This window comes from Amphiura filiformis, chromosome 4 (assembly GCF_039555335.1).
Source record: "Amphiura filiformis chromosome 4, Afil_fr2py, whole genome shotgun sequence".
NCBI classification, from domain to species: Eukaryota; Metazoa; Echinodermata; class Ophiuroidea; order Amphilepidida; family Amphiuridae; genus Amphiura; species Amphiura filiformis.
In genome coordinates, this window is record NC_092631.1 from 56,552,939 (window position 1) to 56,573,655 (window position 20,717).

The 20,717-nt window shown below is 37.6% G+C and overlaps 1 protein-coding gene across 1 annotated transcript; it reads left to right on the plus strand.

Moving 5' to 3' along the window:
• The first annotated feature begins 521 nt into the window (after positions 1–521).
• LOC140151100 (cilia- and flagella- associated protein 210-like) lies at positions 522–12,282 on the plus strand. The gene is made up of 7 exons (XM_072173315.1): positions 522–727; positions 3,926–4,188; positions 5,252–5,425; positions 5,998–6,203; positions 7,153–7,449; positions 8,727–8,930; positions 10,839–12,282. The coding sequence occupies exons 1-7, from the start codon at positions 673–675 to the stop codon at positions 11,350–11,352; spliced, it is 1,713 nt and encodes a 570-aa protein (XP_072029416.1). The 5' UTR covers positions 522–672; the 3' UTR covers positions 11,353–12,282.
• The last annotated feature ends 8,435 nt before the right edge of the window (positions 12,283–20,717 follow it).

Consider the following 20,717-nt stretch of genomic DNA (forward strand, 5'->3'; position numbering starts at 1 on the left):
TTATGCATGATTTAATATATTGCTCCATAGACACGATTGTAATTTCGTTCTGGTGCACCAGAACGAAATTCAAATTTCACGATATCTTTGCAAAACGAATTAATCTGCAAGAAATATTTTGTACATAAACATTATGTAGCCAGAGGTTTCCAGTGATATAAAAATCTCAACTTTTTTGAGAAAAGTGGGGGATGAGGCTGTGGATCACGAAATGCCCCTTTAATTTCATGCACTGACTCACTGACTGGACCAGGCTATCGACCGACCAGTTAGGCACCTACATGTACATGAAATATGCAAACGAGACTAGTTTGGTAGATTCCTGTTTTTATTTTATAAAATTCTTTGCACAAAAATTAACCCAATTAATCTGCACTGAAACTGTTTAAAATGAAATTTACCATCCAACTAGTAAGTTTACAATTTAAATTTAGGCTTTTGTTGAAATTAAAAGCTGTATTTATAGCGAAATCTGAAATCGACAATTTTAATTTAGAAACTCCGTCTCCTGGCAACTCGCAGGTTTCGCGTAAACTCCGGTAAACTTTTCAGCTGAGCTGAGAGTGATCGATGAAGATTTTTTTGATCGACTCTATTATTATAGCGAAATAGTAAATGTTATATGGTTAGAACTAATAATAATTAAGTTATAATCATTTCAGCTTCACAAGTATGTCGCAAGCAGAAGAATTAGTGCGACATGGAAGGAGAAAAGGCCTGTCAAGAGGTAAGCTTAAATTTTTTTTTAGCCTCTCAGCAAAAAGTCTCATTTTCGCGGAAAAAATCAAGGCAAGGCAATGAAGCAGATCACATGCATTATTTCATGATTTATATTAGTCGAATTGTTGGCACACATGGTGAACACAATGTGAAATTGAATTCAGGATATGCAACTACCAAAATAAAAAAAACACAAAAACAAATGAAATGGGAATACAACTATAGCCAAAATAATAAATACTTGATCATGACATGACGGGATGTACCTTCTGCGTCAGCGTACTTTTCATAAAATAACAAGATCGCGCGATCTGCATGACCAAGCAACGACCGTGTGATTGGTCAATTCTCAAAAGCTGTGTTTGCGCCGTAAGCGCCGGTCTTTGCGTAGTACGCTTGACGCAAATAACTGTGCGTACCCAAGTTGGCTCTTGAGTCATGATCAAGAATTTATTATTTTGGCTATACAATCAGGCCAGTATGCAGGGGTGCGACGCACTTTCCCAAATTTGGAAAAGTATACAAAAAGTCCAAAATTTTCAGAATTTGCGCCAGTGTGCGAGCCAAAAAATCAGGGTTTTTACGCTTTTTGGACAAAAAGGTCCAAATTTTAGGAAGAAAGTCCACTTTTCACAAAATTTGGAAAAAAAGGTCCACTTTTTCAAAATCAGCACCCCCCCCAAATGAAATCCTGCGTACGGGCCTGTATACAATTACAAGAAACAAATTGCATGAATAAGGCAGACCGCATGCATGCGCATATCCAGGCCAGGGTTCGATTTAACTTGTGTCGTGGAGCAAAATGCTCCCCATTTTGGACAACCTGCTACATAAATATCAGCTTGTATCATGTTGGCTTTCCTCAACGCAAAACTTTTAGACTAGGGTTTAGGCCTGGCATTTTCGGTAATTTTGTACCGGGTACCACCAGATTTTTTCGGGCGGGTAACCGAATACCAAATTGCATTAAAAAAAAAAAAAAAAAATTCAAATTCAATGCATTTTGAAATCATTAATAGACTATGACATGAATACAAATGATCAATTTTCATATTAAAAATACAAAACATCTTGAAAAATTTTTTTTTTTTTTTTTTTTTTTAGGTCAACCATGAATGATCCTAGCATTTAGGTCTAGGTTCAGGGACACTACAAAACCGAAAAAATTAAAAACTTAAAAAAAACCCCGGTAATGTAATCTCGGCGAATACCCGCCACCCGACCGAAAATGCCAGCCTTACTAGGGTAAAATTGATTTTATTTTCATAAGTGACTGCACACCCAGCATTCTTTGTGTACTCATCTCCTTCAATCCACTCATAAACTGTTGTCCAATGTCATCATCCACTTCAGATACTTGACTGAAGTACCAAGTATAGCAATTACTATGCGTTGGAGTCACTCAACCGTGTCCCTCATTTGGAGACATTTGAGTAGATTCTATTCTAAATGTTTGCGTTGCTCAGAGCCAGCATGTATAGCAATATTTTACAATGTAAACATATTTTATATGCTAATATTGTAATGAACATCATCAGGTCATCACCATGATCACCTAAATAATATTTTCGCTAAAAATTGCTATGCAATTGCAAGTTTTTCAAAGTAAATCGAACCCTGTGCATATCATCCTATCCGTGTGGCTCCTCAAGGAGTGTTGGGCAGTGTCAACATCAAGATCAAGATCAAGAAAAAACCAGATCATCACAAGGGCAGGCCGAGTGCTATAGCTAAAATATTTAATAATAGTTTCTCGATCCTGAGAGCTCAATCAGCACGCAATGACAATTGCGTCAAGCATACAATGCCTACCACACACGGTATCGCTGCATTTCCTGTGTGTGCACAATCAATCACGCTATCGTGTCATTCCACTAAACTTGCGATGCGACATTATGCAGTGCACGCAGTACGCCCATACTCTCAGGATCAAGAAATTAATATTTTCGGTATAATACGGTACCGACGATTCTCTCAGTCGGGTTTGTTCCATCTACATGTATAATAGCACTTACCGGTTACTTCTGCATGTAAATTCCTTTTGGTTTGGGCCTTTAATTCTAGTGTTAGCATGGGTTAGTGACTATCTTATCTATGTCCTGTGCCCCTTCAAGTTCAAGTTCATGTCAGATAGCGCAAGATGGAACAGCCGAATCCCGGTAAAACGGGTCGAAATACAGAATAAAACTTTACTCCCATGCACAACTCTGATTTTTTCCTAAATATTAGCTGATTTTCACAAAATTTTACATGCACAGGCAAAATTTTACATGCACAGAATCAAAGTTACATGCATCTGTGCATGTATGCATGTGTTATTTCGAGCACTGCGGTAAAACCAACCAATGCGATGAAGCGATTCATCACAAATTGCATGTGACATCATGCCAACCGACATAATTGATGGCTCCACAAAATCACTGCACATTTTACACAATTTCACTTATTTCATGATTTACAAAAAGGCTTTGGCATTAGTAGTACTTATAATCTAATTAAATTCTTGGCCAAACTGGAATATAGCACGGTACAGAAGAAAGTATACATGCGCCTTACACTGCGTACACGCTTAGTACACTACATGGACACAACGCGCATGTTCCAGTTTGGCCAAGAATTACTTAATTTGATTAATATAGTAGCAGTTTTTGATTGAAATGTTTTTGGTTTAAAGCATCAGACCAAGCACCCAAGCATGCATGTTAATAAAATTTTGACATTTAATAATTTCAGCTAACATTGTTTTCATGATATTGAAAAGAGAATCATTTTACTTAAAAAATGAGGGGTCAATCATATGTATGTAGGTTAACAATTGGCACCACTGTGTTATGAGCAAAAGTATGCTCGCCTGAATTGTCCCAAAGTTTGGAAAAGTTGCAAGATTTTGGGCCATTGGGGGCTAGGTCTAATGGACTACCAATTTGTGAGCTTAGTTTACTTTTTCCATGGGTTTTGTATACGAAGACATGAGCAACCAAAGATGTTGCAATGGCAGGAGCTGCAGTTGAGAATTAAAGCACACAAACCAGCTTTTACCATAACCATTATGATACGCCCATTCTCTCCACACACATTCTTCCTTGCACAACACTCTTGTCAAGTTGCAGTCTTGCCCAATGGACCATTATAATCTTCCATACTTGGTTGATCTCTTTTTTATTAAAACTTCACATATTTGTTGTTCTTGATTCTGCTTGAACAGGAAATTCTCCAGCACAGCAGCCAGATATGTCTGGTGCATTTCAGACTTCTAGTATGCCCCTGCAGCCCTCTGGAACGATTCTACCCGATGGCTCAGATCTACGACAAGTTACAGTTCTCTCTAAAGGCGATTGGAATCGTATTCAAGCACAACTCGATCGCAGCGCTCGGGAATCAGAAAGAATCAGGTCTGAAAAAGAACAGAAAGAGGCACTCAAACAACAGTCAAAAGACCTAGTTAAAAATTGGAGCAACACAATTGCTGTAAGTATTGGTATAGACCTTTTCATACTGAGTAATTCCGATAAAACCCGAAGCATGAAATAATTTCTCTAGTCGCGCTCCTGTAAGTATATTGGTATAACCATAGTCGACTGTACATGTGCAGGCTGTATCAAAATGCAACATAGAATCCGCGTAATTTTGTTAATTAATGTCATAAATGGTCATATAACAATAAATGGTCATTTGAAGAGGATCTAATGTTGCTTTTGGAAGAAACATGCATTTCAATAACCATCAAAACTGATGGGTCCCAATGATCATTTTGATATAGCTTGTATGTCTCCAGTCAATATGCCAGCCAGTTGCACGTCAGTGAGAGGAATGTTGAGGTAAACAACGTAAATCCAACCATGTGATATCTGTCATTTGTACCTGAACATTCCTCTCACGACATGTATGAGTGAAACAAGAGGAACTAAATTAGTGGTGGACTGTGGAAATCAATTTTGATAGCAAGCCAACCAAGGAACCTGTATTTTTTAAGAAGACAGGACATTATTTCTGCTAATGTCATGACAAAATTAGTTCTTGAATTCCATCTCCTGTCTGACTGTTCGAAACACTATAGCTAAAATAATAGTTTCTCGATCATGAGAGTATATTCAAATGTACTGCGTGCACTGATGTGTAATGTCGCAAGTTTAGTGGAATGACACGATAGCGCGATCGATTGTGCACGTACAGGAAATGCAGCGCTACCCAAAGCGTGTGTGGTAGGCGTTGTACGCCGACGCAATTGTCATTGCGTGCCTATTGAGCTCTCATGATCGAGAAACTATTATTTTAGCTATAGTTAGTTGTTTTTTCATGCTTTGATGGTAGCATTTTGTCACTTTCAGCAAGTAATGTTGAAAATGTTCACTATTAGTTATTTGATTATGAGATCTATTTTGAATGGATTCTACTACACCATTATGACAGATATTTTATGACAAATATTTGTAACAGGCCTAATTTTGGAGCCCTGATGTAGACAGATGTACATACACAAAGAATTGGGCACTAAACACATAATTTCTCTCTTTGTTCAAAACCATAACAGGGTCAGCGATTGAAGAAATTAGAGGCTCGTAAAATTCGTGAGGCAAAGGAAGAAGAAGAGAGGGTACAGATAGACATTGAGGAAGCCAAATTCCAAGCTGCAAGAAGGAAAGAGGCTATTGAGCAGGCTAAGACACTACAATATTATCAGACTGATAGAGTTAAAGGATTCCATGTAAGTTATTTTATATTTCCATTAAAATGTTTTTTGTATGATTGACTAATAGTGCAGGTGTATTGAAAGTAAATGAATTTGTTTATTTTTATTCCTTGTTAGTATCATAACATTGTACCTAAATCTATATAAGAAAAAAAACTAGATCTAGCATTGCCCTGAGATTAAAACCTCAGTTTATAACTTTTTCGGCGCGTCTCCTTTATAACGATCACTTGAAGTTTCAACAGAAAACTTACGTCGATCCTCCACTGACTATTCCCCATTAACCCTGGATAAAAACCTCTAGGCGACCTTCCGATCGAGACGATCCACCTGCCAGGCGAACTTCAACATAAAATCTCAAATTAACCATGGACAAACTCAAGTTGTATACCAAGCTCAAAATATTGTAAAATAAAATGCAGTCCGTTCAGTTTTCCAATGCTCTTTATTGCTGAAAAGTTCATGTGGCTTTGTGGTGACAGCTAAGCCAATAAGCTAATAATGGTGCAGTATACATACTTCCCATGTGTATCTATGCTAACTCTACTGTTATTAATATTCACATTTTGTCAACTGTTTACTAACAGGGTGCTCTAATGCTAACAGAAGTATTGAAAGAAAGAGAAGAACAGATTAAACTGAAACAAGCCCGCCAGAAAGCCTACCTGGGAAAAGATATAGAGCTGCTCAAAAGATATCAACACGAACTGGAAGAAGGCATCCTTCAGGATCAGAAGAAGGCCATAAAAGCTCTCAAGGACAGAAAAGTTGTTGCTAATTTCCAGAAAGCACAGTAAGTCATCATGAGGTTTTTGTTCAGGAAAAGGCTATGTTATATGCTTTTATTTTTAGAAAAACAAGCTACCATATTACGTTCCAATAAGCGCCCATACCCCAATAAGTGCCCACCCAGGGTATTTTCAATTTGCTAAAGGGTACCATTAAAGTTGAAGTGACTGATGGACGTTGATACAGTGAAATAGCTTGAGGATTTGAAGTCCTGTGCAATACATTTACTGCAACAGAAAAGCTACTAGAACATCTCGGGACCTTATTATAACACCTATACAGTCAGTCTACGGCAGTCTACTCTGAAGTACAAAGTACTGACGCGGACGCACACATTGTGCCGACTTTGAAGGCACGCATACCTGCAGCAGAGACGCAGCACTACGCACTGTTAACGTGCTGTATACGCGTGCGTTGTCACTTTGTACTTCAGAGTGGACAAACTGTAGGTAAATTTGTTTCTAATAAATGGCCCTTACGAAAAAATTAGGTAAACCAGGTAAAAAATAAACGCCCACCCAAAATGACTTTGTAAAGCGCCCTGGATACTTACAGGAATGAAGACGGTAATTGCTATGTTGGATTTTTTGAAACCACTTTTGTGACTTTGTCTGTCCATTTTAAACCAAAATTACAAGGTAAAGGGTATGAAACCCCACTGGCTATTTTGACCGTTTAACACAGCTCTAGTTCTATGGGGGGGGGGCAAATTATGACATTATGTCAAAATTGCTCTGTTGCCCTTACAAATGCAACCAATTAGGCAGATTCTATTGAGGTGTGAGTTGGGACATGTGTAAACATTACAAATATGCCAACAATAAATGTTACCAATTTCATATTATGAGGTCGTACATTATGGCTTTTAAGTCCATTACAAAGCAGGTTTTACATACTTTATTCTTACTCATGATCTAACACATCTCATTCAATTGCTTCTCTCCTATTAATAGAATGAAAGAGCATGTAAACCAATCTGAGATTGAGCAGCAAGCAGACTTTAAAGAAGGCGTAGAGCTGAAGAGACAGGTGCAACATTATAACACAGAGAAGGCCAAGATTGAAGCCATCCGTAGAAATGAGAAAGAAGACCTGATGAACTCCCATCTTCAGTCTGTTGCCAACAGAGATCTTATTAGAGCTGCGGAGCAACAGAAGGAGGAAGAAGAGGAGGAGGAAATCAGAATTTTTGCTGCTGCTAAAAAGAAGATGACAAAGTTAAGGAAGGAGAGAGAGGGGGAACTCTGGCAGTAAGTGTTGGTTTGAATATGATGTCTACATGTACACTACAAGATTCTAATTGAGGCCACCTGCTCAGGTACACTGTTGCCAAGGTACCTGACTGGTTCAAACAAAGCACCTACATAGTAACACTGCTACTGTACAGGACGCACCAGCAGTGGTACTGCACTGGTACTACACTGGTATTCCCCTAGTACTGCAAAGTACCAGGCAAGTACCTTGGTGACAGTGTACCTATGCAGGCATACCCAATAGGAATCTTGTAGTGTATGTGACTGATCAAGAAGAATGAGTCTAAATGTCGCTGAAAATATTGATTTTGAATTATTCTAAAATATAACTACATTCTTAAGTTGTCTGTTTTTAAAGTTGGAGAATCACTCACATCTTTGTGTTTTAGATACTTTCCTCTTGATCTCATCACATAGTCTTGAAATAATGTCCATTATTAAAAATTTAGCCACAACTTATTTCTCAATATTCATGATACAAATTGGATTAACTATAGGATACCCTCTGCACCCTAACCCTATTCCAAACCATAATCCTAACCCTATAACACAAGATGTGGAGGTTATTCTGTATTAGTATTATAAAAGGTTAATAATATTTTTATTTCTGTTCACAATCTTTAACTGAAAACAATTGGTTGTGTCTGCTCCTCACTGATTCTTTCCAGTCAAGTCGGCGATGTGCTCATCCAGTTTGTTGGTGTTTTCTGAAATGAAGATTGATATTGTGCAACTTGATTTACTTACATCATGAAACATAAAGTGTCTTGCATGCAATTATAACATGAGCAACCAATGTTCTTGTCCTTTATCTTCAAATCTGTTTCTCACTTCTCTTTCCATAATGGCCAGTATGCTTAAATAGCTTTTTAGCCTGGCTTGAGCATTTTCTTTGAGCCTGGTCCCATTAGGATTCAGGATCCATGTGTGTTTCCACAGCACACAAAGCAACCATTTAAACGACAACAATGTTGAACATAAAGACATGGCTCACAATACACAATATCCTTCCATATTTCACAAATAGTCCAGTGATGAATATTTTATAATGGCATACTGTAATGTGCACACACAGGCTACTTTTCATATAATCCGCTCTAAATAGCTGCACAATGTGCACATGTGCACTTTATTACTTTTCATATTTAATCCACTTTAAATAGCCATTGTATTCAAACAAGTATTACGAATGTGTACTATATCTTTCATCAAAGTGTTATTTTAACAAGATAGCTCACTAATAATTATTCTGACCCAAAATGTGTTTTTTTAAGGAAAAAGCAAGATCGTGTAAACAAGATGGTCAACAAACTTGACTCTCAACTCAAAGCCAAGGCAGATGATGAAGATGACCGTATTGCCCTAGCTGTAGCTGAAAGGGAGGCGTTGAGAGAGAAGGAGATGTATGAAAAACAAAGTCAATTTGAACAGACCCTCACAGAGATGTCAGAACATAGGATGGAACAAATGAAGCAAAGGTGAGAATCACATACAATACAATTCAAAGAGCATTTGTGCCATTTCCAAAAGGCTCAGAGCGGTTACAAAATATGTTAATACTATCACTTAAAACTACATTTGAAGATACATCTTAAAATACAAAGTACAATTAAGGGAACAAATAAGTTTTACTACACCCCTGGCCAATTTTTTTGCCTATTTTTGCATTTTTCTCAAAAATTATAGCACATTGGTGACAAGTAAGATATTTATATTATAGGGGCAAGGACTACAACTACTGTACTGAAAATTCAGCAACTCAAAGCAAGTAGTTATTTATTTATTGATCAAATATTGAGTTTCCCTCATTTTTGACTGTAACTCCACAACTGTTGTCTGTGCTGAAATAAAATTTCCAGTGCAGTAGTTGTAGTCCTTGCCCCTATAATATACATATTTTACTTGTCCCCAATGCGCTATAATTTTTGAGAAAAATACAAAAATAGGCACAAAATTGGGCAGGGGTGTAGTACCCCCTTAAGCACTTTCTCGAATATATTTGTAGATGAAGATTGTCGGATAAAGACGGGTAGCTTATATCACCAGCTCAGACTCTTGTCATGGGATAGTTTAGACGAAGATGATTGTAAGATTGGAGTTACAGTCTCTTTGTAACATACAGTGATAAGCAATTTAACAAATATGTTGGTCCTGGGTTGTGAAGACATTTATATACAAGCAAAAGCAAATTATTATGTGCAAGGATGTTTAAGAAGTGGCATGCAAGGATGTTTATCTCCTGGAAAATTCTGGAATTCTGGAAATGGGACATAAATGAAAAAAAATCTGAACAGCTTACATGTATAAAGGATCTACCACATCCAACCTACTAAACACCCCACCTCGATAACTGCCCCCTACAAGATTCTTAAGACTAGAAAAAGGCGATGTGGCCATAAATTTTGGAAATTGAAATGTATTTTAGCATAAAAAGAGCCATTTTTTTGAAGGAATGATACCTCTTTAACCCCTGTCATAGCCTATTTTCTGGATAATTAATCCCCAGAATGTTCAATGCAAGCACTCAGCCATCTATTCAAGGGCCAGGTCAATTTGTAATGAAATGGATCTGTTAGTGTTACCCATTTATATTGGGGGGCAAACAAGCGAGCATTGTGTGTATGCTGCAGAATGGATTAATGGAATTTCAGGCAAAATATTGAAATAAGTTCAAATGTTTCAAAATATGGAACTAACTTGGCACAGAACTAAACAGCACAAGAGGTGATTGTATTAAGTTATAAAGCAGATATAATTCCATCACCAGATGCTCATTGCTTTTGTGGGGAATGGCTTGGACAAAATGAGTTGACATACAAGAAGTAACTTGTTGAACGAATTTCAGGATTATAAGATATTAAATAAATAGGTCTTTAGGATCCCTCAACTCATTACCTTATTACAAATAATACTAACACTACACTACCCGATTCTTATTGGTCCTACCCCAGAGGTAAACTGCAGTGAAGCTACTTCAAAAGTACACAGTATATGTACACACACTGGTACTGGACTGGACTGTCAGTGTGCCAATTAAGAAAAAAAGGGTCATCCGGTGGATGACAAGATCATGAAATCTGGTCACCCGCCAAAATTTTTTGGTCATCCGTACACTCCAAAACGCTAAACAAATTTTCATGGGCATCCGACAGATAACCTGCAGTGAATATCTGGTCATCCGCAAGCAATCTGGGCGTCAGGATGCCCGGATGACCACTTAATTTGCACACTGGGATTGGTGCTGCACTGGTAACTGCAAAGTATCTGGGCAGCAGTGTACCTCTGGGGTGGCAGCAATAGGAATCTGGTAGTGAATTCCATTCTCTTAAACATTGTGAGCATCTGTTAATCTCTTGAACACATCTATTTTCTCCCATGCCAAACAGAGAGGAAGCTCAAAGACAAGAAAGAAGAAGAGAATTGGAAGCTCTAGCACTCAAAATGGAAGCTGACAAGTTGTTTGCCGAGAAACAGTTGGAGAAGGTCAAGAAGCAGAAGCATGAAGCACGAGGATTGAAAGATTTCCACGTGAAACAAATGGATGAGAAGCAAGACGTCGTTCTACAGGCAGAGAAAGAAAAATTAGAAATGGACAAACAGAATTTGGATCTTCTGGCTGTTGAGGAACAACAATTCCAGGAATATGCTAAAAAGGTTATCAATCACTGCGACAAAGGTGGACGTAATACCTATCCGCTGAAAAAGGCAGCGCGTGAAGGACATGGGGGAGGTCGTGGGCCAGTGTTTGAAGGCAAAGGTGGTGTGCGGCCCAGTTATTTGGTCGATGATAATAGCGGTGTGGAACTTCCTCATTATCAAGCAGCTAGTACTGAGGAGATGAAGTATGCTCATGTTGGAAGCTCAGCAAATACCTCTAAAAGGCTAGGATTTGTGTGGTAGAGGGATTTGAATGTTATTTGTGAGAAGAACGCTGTACTGTATATTCTTTAAGGGTACATGACAAGGAAACCTGAATAGATTATGACTACTTTATTCATACTTGCACTCTGGGGTATGTCTTTAAGAATGGGTTGCATTCCAATATTGTAGAAAGAGTAGGAGATGTTGGGACAACTACATATTTGATGGGAATTCAAGTTGGAACGAGTTTACAAAATTCTTGTTGGAAAGTGTTATTGTTTTGTCAATTTTTTGACATTGAGTGTTTAAAGTTGTATAATAGTTCCAGATGATTTATGAATAATGTTCTACAGAATCCAGTATAAACTGGAAAATTATTCACAATACAGGTATGTGCTATTAAACCTATAAGTAAATGGATGATCGTATTTTTAGAATTGTTTAAATGGAAATTTATCAGTCGCATTGTTTTGCCACAGAAAATGTATTCACTACTTGCACGGTTCCGCCATTATGTACTATGTGCAAAGAGAGCCTCAAACTGACATTACATGAAAGGAATAATTACATAACTTTACACACAATGTAATATGACTGGTTCTATTCTCATTCATGTTGTGCTGCCAGTTTGAGGCTCTCCTTGCACATTGTGCATAATGGCCGAACCATGCAAGTAGTGAATTATAATTTGAAGAAAAATCATGCTGTTTAAAAGGAATTTGTTGTGCTTCTTGCAAACAAACTTTTTTTATGAATCTTTCAATCACTACTCATCTTACTACAATCGGACAGAATACCGTAGAATTCCATCTACAAGCATATGTGCCTCTAAATTAGTGGTTTTTTTTAAAGGCAGACATCCTCCACAACAACATTACAATAGATTCGTCTTACAAAAATTAATGTTTGTACAGCCAAATAATATTTTTGTGAGGGTGTCTGCCTTTCGTCTCTTTCGTAAAAAAAACCCACCACCACTAATTAAGAGGCATATGCTTGCAGATGGAATTCTACGGCATAATAAGAAACGGAAAATGTACTATAAGAATTGTTTCCCGATCAAATTCTCATCTTCTTTTGATAAGTTAATAGGACTAAGAGTTTTGGTGAGAATCCCTGAATCGACTCTTGCAAAGATTAGATTCTTGTGAAAAATTTGTGTGAATATAGCTTGATTCTCAAAAATTGGTTATGTTTACACGGCATAGATTTGGCGAGAAACAAACAACTATTGCAAAGATCAAGTTATATTCTTGCACTGTACAACAAAATTCATCCCCAAGTTCATAGCGAGTTATATTTTGTCTTATTTCAACTTGATGGTCGGACATTGTCATAAAATTATGATGAGAACTTTCCAGGCTATTCCAGTTGGAATCTAGGCACTTTATATGAAAGACATCACCTTAATCTCCTACACAGAGGGTGTAGATTTTAAATGGAGTCACTAATCAGCTAACCTCATTTGAAATTCACACTCCCTGTGTGGAAGATTAAGGTCATGTCTTCCATATGGGAGTATGAATTTCAACTGGAACAGCCCATTGTGGTGGCCACTTGATTGATTAAGTGACTGATGTCATCAAGCTTTATGATGAGACAATTATGAGAAAACTAGTGTTGGGTAAGATCACAATAAAACATGCTCTCATCACTAGCTCATCAAAATACTGTTGAGAATTCTTATCAAAGACAGGGATAGGGATAATGGATTATACAGATGGGAGCTTATTGAAAGGTGTCTATAAAGTATTGACAATAGGCTAATTTTATGTTAAGTTTACATATGAAGTATAGGCCTACAGTTGGTAAGGTGAATGGGCTATTCCAGCTTAAATCCATACACCCTGCATAGAAGACATAACCTTAATCTTCCACACAGGGAGTGTACATTTTGAATAGGGTTTCCTGAATGGGTGACTCCATTGAAATCTACACTCCCTGTGTGGGAGACTAAGGTCATGTCTTCCATAGGGGTATGGATTATAAATGGAATCGCCCAATCTGATATTACTTTCACCAAACCTTGTTTTTTATTTATAATGATTGTTATTCTGATATTCAGTCCATCCACATTACAGCAGTTTGTCCACATTACAGCAGTCCGTCCACATTACAGCAGTACGTCCACATTACAGCAGTCCGTCCACATTACAGCAATAAGTATTAATCTCTGCTTCCTCTACATTACACATCTTATTTTAAAAATAAGCCATTCTCCGTCCATATATTAAATTTTGAATAATTTATTGCTTCTTTCTACCAAATGATATACGTCCACTGACAAATAATAAAATATTTGTAATTTTGTAAAAACAGTTACTGTTGTAGAAACAATGTAAACTGAGCGTGTATATTATAATAGAGATACTTTGTACATATTTCAAATAAATATCCTGTAAATTAATAAAACAAGTCATAATACAAATCATGCATAGTTCTAAATTGATTACTGTCTTGTCTCTATACCTTTTATGAAAATGAGGTACATGTCACCCATGTATAAAATATTAAATTAAAAACTACCCTTAGGCGACCAAAAACACCAAACCCTGTTCTACAGTCATGGCCAACCTTGTTCTACAAGTGGTTGGTCAGGCCTTTTTTCCAAATGACTCCAAAAATCACCAAAAAATGTAAAACAAATTGCAATTTTATTTTCACTCAAGTTTTGTCAGTCAAAACTGGGTGGTTATGGCCTGTAGGAGAGGGTTTTTTTCTGTCGCCTTGGCTACGATAACATTTTCTTTTACCGTGGTAAAGTCCTAGTCCGGTTATACTACATCTGTTGAATCCTAGAATTTGAGCAGTTTGGATTTTGCTCCATGTGCTGACTTTGACCATGTAAACAATTTCTCAAATTGTCTAAGGGTGATAATTTTACACCTGTCTGAATCTCATTTTATAAGTAGCTCCAAAAAGAGTAATAATCAGCCAACTTTAGAAAAAAAAACCCTGGCAAAACCATCTAACTGCTAACACTGCTCTCCTAATACATCAAGATTCATATGCTAGCTAGTAGAGCAAATATGTGACATGATCAAGGGGAATGAGTCATATGTCGGCAATTTTCAATTAGAAGTTTTTTACATCATTTTCTTGTAGTTTATGAATGCCACATTTTGATGCAAACTCCATAAAAATCGGACATCTGGTTACCGAGTTATGAGCAATTTATCAATGGCTGCAAACAATATATAAAACAAAAGAATTGAACACTGTTTTTGCCAATATTAGCGACACCCAACTCATTCCTCTTGATCATGACACATATTTCCTATTCAATTTATGAATAGACAGTATAAATAATTACATTTTCTCAATGTACCTGCTACATCTTATTGCACTTAATTACATGCTCACCAGGCCTCGAAATTTTCAAGGGCACCAATTTCAAGGCATCAAGGGCATGAAGGCCACTATGTAGTGAAGAATGCTTTGAAATTGAGGGGCACCATGGCCAAGTCTAATGCTGGTTTCATACTTTCTGCCGCTTGTCACTAAGCGGCGTGATGCACTGACGCTTCATCATGCCGCTTGCACTTTTTTGTAAGTGGAGCGGCACACTGCTGAACGACAGCAGCATGATTATATAATATACGAAAGGCAATGTTGCCCTGCAACATCGCCAAAAATCGTATCATGTTCTCATACGTCAGCAGCAGCACCGCTCCTGAGTTGACTTGAACTCTAGCGATGCTGCTGCTTGGGCAAAGTGGTGGAGTGATCGAAATATCAGCTTGCTGGTCACTGCTAGCGTATCTGGTGCGGCTGCTCAGTGAAGCAAAATTGTCATTCAAGCGGCATGAAAGTAAGGGCAACATGGCCTTCGTGGCCTCTGGGAAATTTGAGGCCTGATGCTCACTGACTTCGTAATGTATATAAAAAAATTAAAATCCAACACAAATTTCTTGCTAAAATTTATACAATATATTAAAAATATAAATTAAAAATAAAAGTTTGTGTATTTGGCAAGAGCATGATTCCCAATACAATTCAACTTACAGGTATTTAAACTGAATTGCAGGCAGCAACCTGCATGTGTACAGCACATCTGGCACCATTGCAGAACAGACCAATCATGCTCTTGGATAACATCGCATAGACAGCATCGTACGCCGTGTATGCTACATGTATGCCATGATAGCCACAATTTTTTTGAAAAACCTGTGGTGTATTTCACTAAACTTTAACCTTCTTAACTCGGGTAACTGTTCGTAAGTTACGAATACCCTTTTACTAGACGTAAATTTAAGAATGGTCCCTATAATAAATCCCTATTACTTACAAAAGGTACCAATCGTAAGTCATTTTAGTGCACTGGATCTTATGATATGTAGTAAGTTACAATTGACTTACAAAGATAAGATGGTAAAGTTGAGTGGAATGGATCCCTGTAATTTGTTATTATCGTACATATGTATATATTTTGTCAAAATGTATAACTAAATTAAAAATATTAAGAGGACTAAAGTTAAGAAATTTCAGTTTTGGAATTTTGGCACTGTGAGATCAGCTGCAAACATGACGTACGAGCCAAATTACACGTACACTGCAAAATAATGATTGAAAGACATCAAGGAGAACTTGAACACCGATATATTGCTCATGGAAGATGAAACTGTACCATCCACCAAATTACAGAGTTGCAGTGTGTGAATGTTTGTGATCTTTCACATAACACACTAAACACTACGATACATGCACAACTTTTGTAACACACATAAATGTACTTGTGAATTCAAATTATGATTATTATGTTGGACTATTGCCAAATAACATCAGAGATATACTAATTTGGTCCCCATCATTACAATTCAATATGGCAGATTTCTCAAAGCGTTATGCAGAGAGCTAATAACAATGTCTGGATTCTCCTATACTATGATCAACTCGTAATAGGTGCCAGGCGGGATCCATAACATTGTGGATTGATATGGTATGGCGTACATACAGGTTGGCGTACACACAGCTGTGTCCACCTACGCGAACTGCGCTTTGAGTATTGTCTAACTAACACACACTTTTGCACATTTATGCAGACCTGTGTAAGTTGGGACTTTACTGACTCGCTCAGTAACAGAAACCAAATCATTCTCACCTATTACAAGCTGATTGTCAAACCTCTTTGGCAAGTAACCAATTCATTACTAAAACACTCCTCCCACTTTGAAACATCATGCAAATAGGTACGGTAACCCCATTTTGAAAATGATCACAGGTGCAAATGGAATTTACATGCATGTAACAGGGTTGTACCTCAAAGTGGTAGCCACAACTTTTGACTATAGAGGAATCCAAATCCACGCATTCCTACACCTGACTAGCAGCCTTTAGTTGGGTAGCCGTTGGCTACAATGCACCCAAAATGTGAAATGATAAACTGCATTCCATCACCCGTTTTACACCTTCCGCGAAAACACAGGTAGACAAAAGAATGATAAGTTTACAAGCTTCTACATGGTCTATTTGCTAAGTGACATGATAATCGGATTAACTACACGCGGTATCTATATGCATTGATGTACTTGCGAACAAAAGGACTATGTATCAATAGATGCGACAGGATTACCTGCGGAATTATCTCCATTATATATATTATTAGCTATTATTCTATTAACCCTCCTCGTCCTTGCATCTTCTCTAGGTGTTAGGCGGCTTTTATTTCCACAATTGGACGCTCAAAACACCAGGTTGGTGCTAGCGGCTACCCAAAGATGTCCGACCAAATCCTGACCATGACTTGGCTCGTTGGATTCGTCTATATCCTGGTCTTATAATCGGAGCTAGAATTTAAAAAAGACTAGTTTGCATCTGACATCACCTGTCAATCAAACTCAAGGAAGATTTGTTTTCCGGTTGTCGCTATGATTGAGTTTCTGATTGCAGCAGTAAGCAGTGTGCCTTTTGATTAATTTTGCACCTTCAAACATATAAACTGTCTCAAAAGTTAGGTCTTAATAATAGGATACTTTCTTTCCTGAAAGCCCCACGACAACAATGCCTAGAAAAATTGTTTTATGCCTTGTAAAAAGTGCTATAATTTTTCCCCATTTTCTGTGATTCCTTTTCTCCGATGAAGGCACCAGATGAATCAATCTTCCTTTTATGCCCTACTAACCAATCAAGGGTCATGATGAGATGCAGACTAGTCCTTTTAATTCTCCCTTAGATTATTGTTAACTCTCTACTGTGTCTTTAAACATAAAATTCCAGAAAACATTGTTGTTAATTAGGCGGTAAATATTAAATTACCAAATAATGCAAATATGTTAACTTTGTGAACAGAATGTTAACTTAGTGAACAGAATATACCAGAAGAACTATCACCTTTTAAAAATAAGACATTGAGGGCCGGTTTCTCAAAGCATGGCTAGTGGTCAGACTTCCTAAGCCAACAGGTTTAAGCCCAATTCATCCTATATACCAGTGCTTACAACTTCACATCATACATCACCTAGAAAGATAAATCAATAAAATGGATCCACATTGGTAGGGCTTCTTCTTCTTGCGTATGTAGGAAGAAACAAGATATAAAAGCCAAAACATTAAATTTCAAGCCCAGTACGCATCAACCAGTCCCTGGTGGCTTCGTCGACTTCAATCAGGCCGGAGATACCATTCGGTGGTCTATGGAGATGACAGCATGAGATGATGTGGTCGGCTGTTTGTTCCTCACTACCACACTCGCATGCTGGGCTTTCCTTTAAGCCCCATTGGAACAGGTTGGCATTGAAGCGTCCAACTCCACTTCTCAGGCGGTTTAATTTTGTCCAAGTAGACCTGGGTAGATTGAAGCCTGGGATGGTGTCTGTTGGGTCTGTGACAAAGCGCTGGAGTGGTGAGGAAGTCTGAAGCCATTGGTCTTTCCATGCCTTAGCTGTCCAGTCCTTGGCTGTCTGGTTAGGCTGTGTTGTCTTCATCAAGTCTATTGCTTGTTGAGCAAACGGCTTCCTGGATACCAATCTCCTGCTTTCACCCTCACTGTTCCTAGCTCTATGACTGTAGGGCTAGCTTACTGGCTCAGGAAGCCTGACCACTAGCCAAGCTTCAAGAAATTGGACCTGAATGTCTATTACACAATAATAATAATAACTAGCGGGATACCCGCGCTTCGCGCGGGTCCCCGCTAGATGAGTAAATGGGAGCGATCACTAAAACAGGAGGAATTACTGAAAAGGTAGAATCATTGAAAGGTAAATTTTATTTTTCTAAACCTGTCCCTTCTTGCATTTCCATTTTCTTTTCAGTTTCTTCTGCACGGGCCTAGTTTGTTTCCATTAAAACAAAATGCTATTTAGCTTGTGATTTTCCGTTTCCATGTTATTTATCTATCTAGGCCTAACCCCATTCCCATTATTTTCTAAATCTATCCTTTCTTATCGTTTCCCTTTATAGCTTCATTTTTATTAGCTGCTTAGCTTGTGATTTCCCGTTTCCTTCAGTTGTTATTTATGTTTCTTATTTTTCCTGATTAGTTTCTAATTTTAACTTCTTTTTTTCCCTTAATTTTCCTGATTAGTTTCTTTCTTTCCCTCTTAATAGTTTGCTCCCGTTTCATTTAGTTACTGTAACCATAACCCGTATAATAGGCCTACCCGTATCTTTTTTGTCTTCTTCTTTTTTTGTCTTTTTTTTAAATTCATTTATCTCCTTTCTTTCTCTTCAGTTTCTTTTGCATAGGTCTATTTTGTTCCCATGCTGCTTATCTTGTGATTTCCGTTTCCATGTTATTCATTTATTGAGCCCCGTTTCCATGCATTATTTTATAAATCTACCATTTCTTACATTTCTCCTTTTAGTTTTGGCTTTTTTCTACGTTTTATTCCCATTTTCCATATTTCCTGCTTAGCTTGTGATTTCCGTTTGAATTTTATCTATCATTATTTTAGTTTTTTTACATGAGTTATTTATTTATTTATTTATTTATTTATTTATTTATCTTTCCTCTCGTATCCTCACGATTTTTTATCATCTTGGCGGGTAATCTCTTAATCGAATCCAGTACCATGCATATAATCCACAACCCGACCCATCCATGATAGGCCTACCTTTTCAGTTTTGTCTTCCTTTCTTTTCTTTTCTATTTCTCTGGCACGGAAAGTTGGTATGTGCATATTATGCACCCGTGCGTCATGCGTCACATTGCTCAGTCGCCGACGTACTAACACCAACGCTGCTGCCAGTTAGTTCGGTACACGCGCTACCACTGACTTTTGACAACAAAAAATCCCGGCAAAAACCCCGGTTTTAACCATATTTCCACTGATTTTGAGGCCAATTCTTGGTCTTGACAGTTTTCAACCAAATAAAGTGCAATGCGTTCGGTATATTCCTTAATCTCCGTATGAATTTGGCTGTAAAACTAAACGACGATTCATAGGCCTAGAATAAATAATAAAATTCACGCGACGTAGCCTTAATCTCTTGGCTGCCAACTTCGGTGCAGTGGCGGAAAATGGGGTGCGTAGGCTCTCGTCGTAAGGGGCTTAAAAGCTCGTAAGATCATTCTTAAAGTACGCACAGCGATGTTGTGCATCTAGATAGCCTGAATCATTTCTTGGCCACCTACGCAGTTGGCAGAAAACAGGGCAATGTTGCTCTGCGTATGGTTTTTAATGGAAATATTATTACGCGGTTCACACTGTCCTTATTACCCACAATGCCACTGCATGCGATTTTGCATAGCAACACGACAGTTTATTAATGTTATTCTCTTAGTTACCATCAATTTTTGCAAAAATGAACCTCAGATGGTTTAATGGCAATATGTACCCGATCAATGTACGAATAAATCAGAGCTGAAAGTGAAATCATCTCTGAGTCTATTCGCGCACAAGATTTAGCGACTTCCTTTTATTTATATAGATAATAAATCAAGGTTATATAAAATTATCATGAAACCCATGACATGAAAATGTTTTACAAAAATTTATCGATATTGCTATATTCCTCATTTTAGATTCAACATAAAATAAAATAAAAAATAGTATAAATTACATGCACATGCTTACAATGGGCTGTTCCAGTTGAAATCTATATACCCCCTATGAAAGACACAACCTTAATCTCTCACAAAGGGGGTGTAGATTTCAAATGGAGTCAGCCATTCAGGTAACCCCATTTGAAGTTCACTCTCTGTAAGTGGAAGATTAAGGTCAGGTCTTCCATATATGGAGTCTATGGTTTTCAACTGGAATACCCCAATGAAAGCTTATTTCAGTATCCAATATGTGACACGATCTGGTCCATGGGGGCCAAAGGCGGTAAATTTGAAACTGAGATAAAGGTAAAAATATGGAGTAAAAAACAATAAAATACATAAGAAAATAGACATCAAAAACTTCATAACTTTAGAACCAAGTATGCTAGACCTTTGGTGTTTTCAGTGAATGATAGCCTAT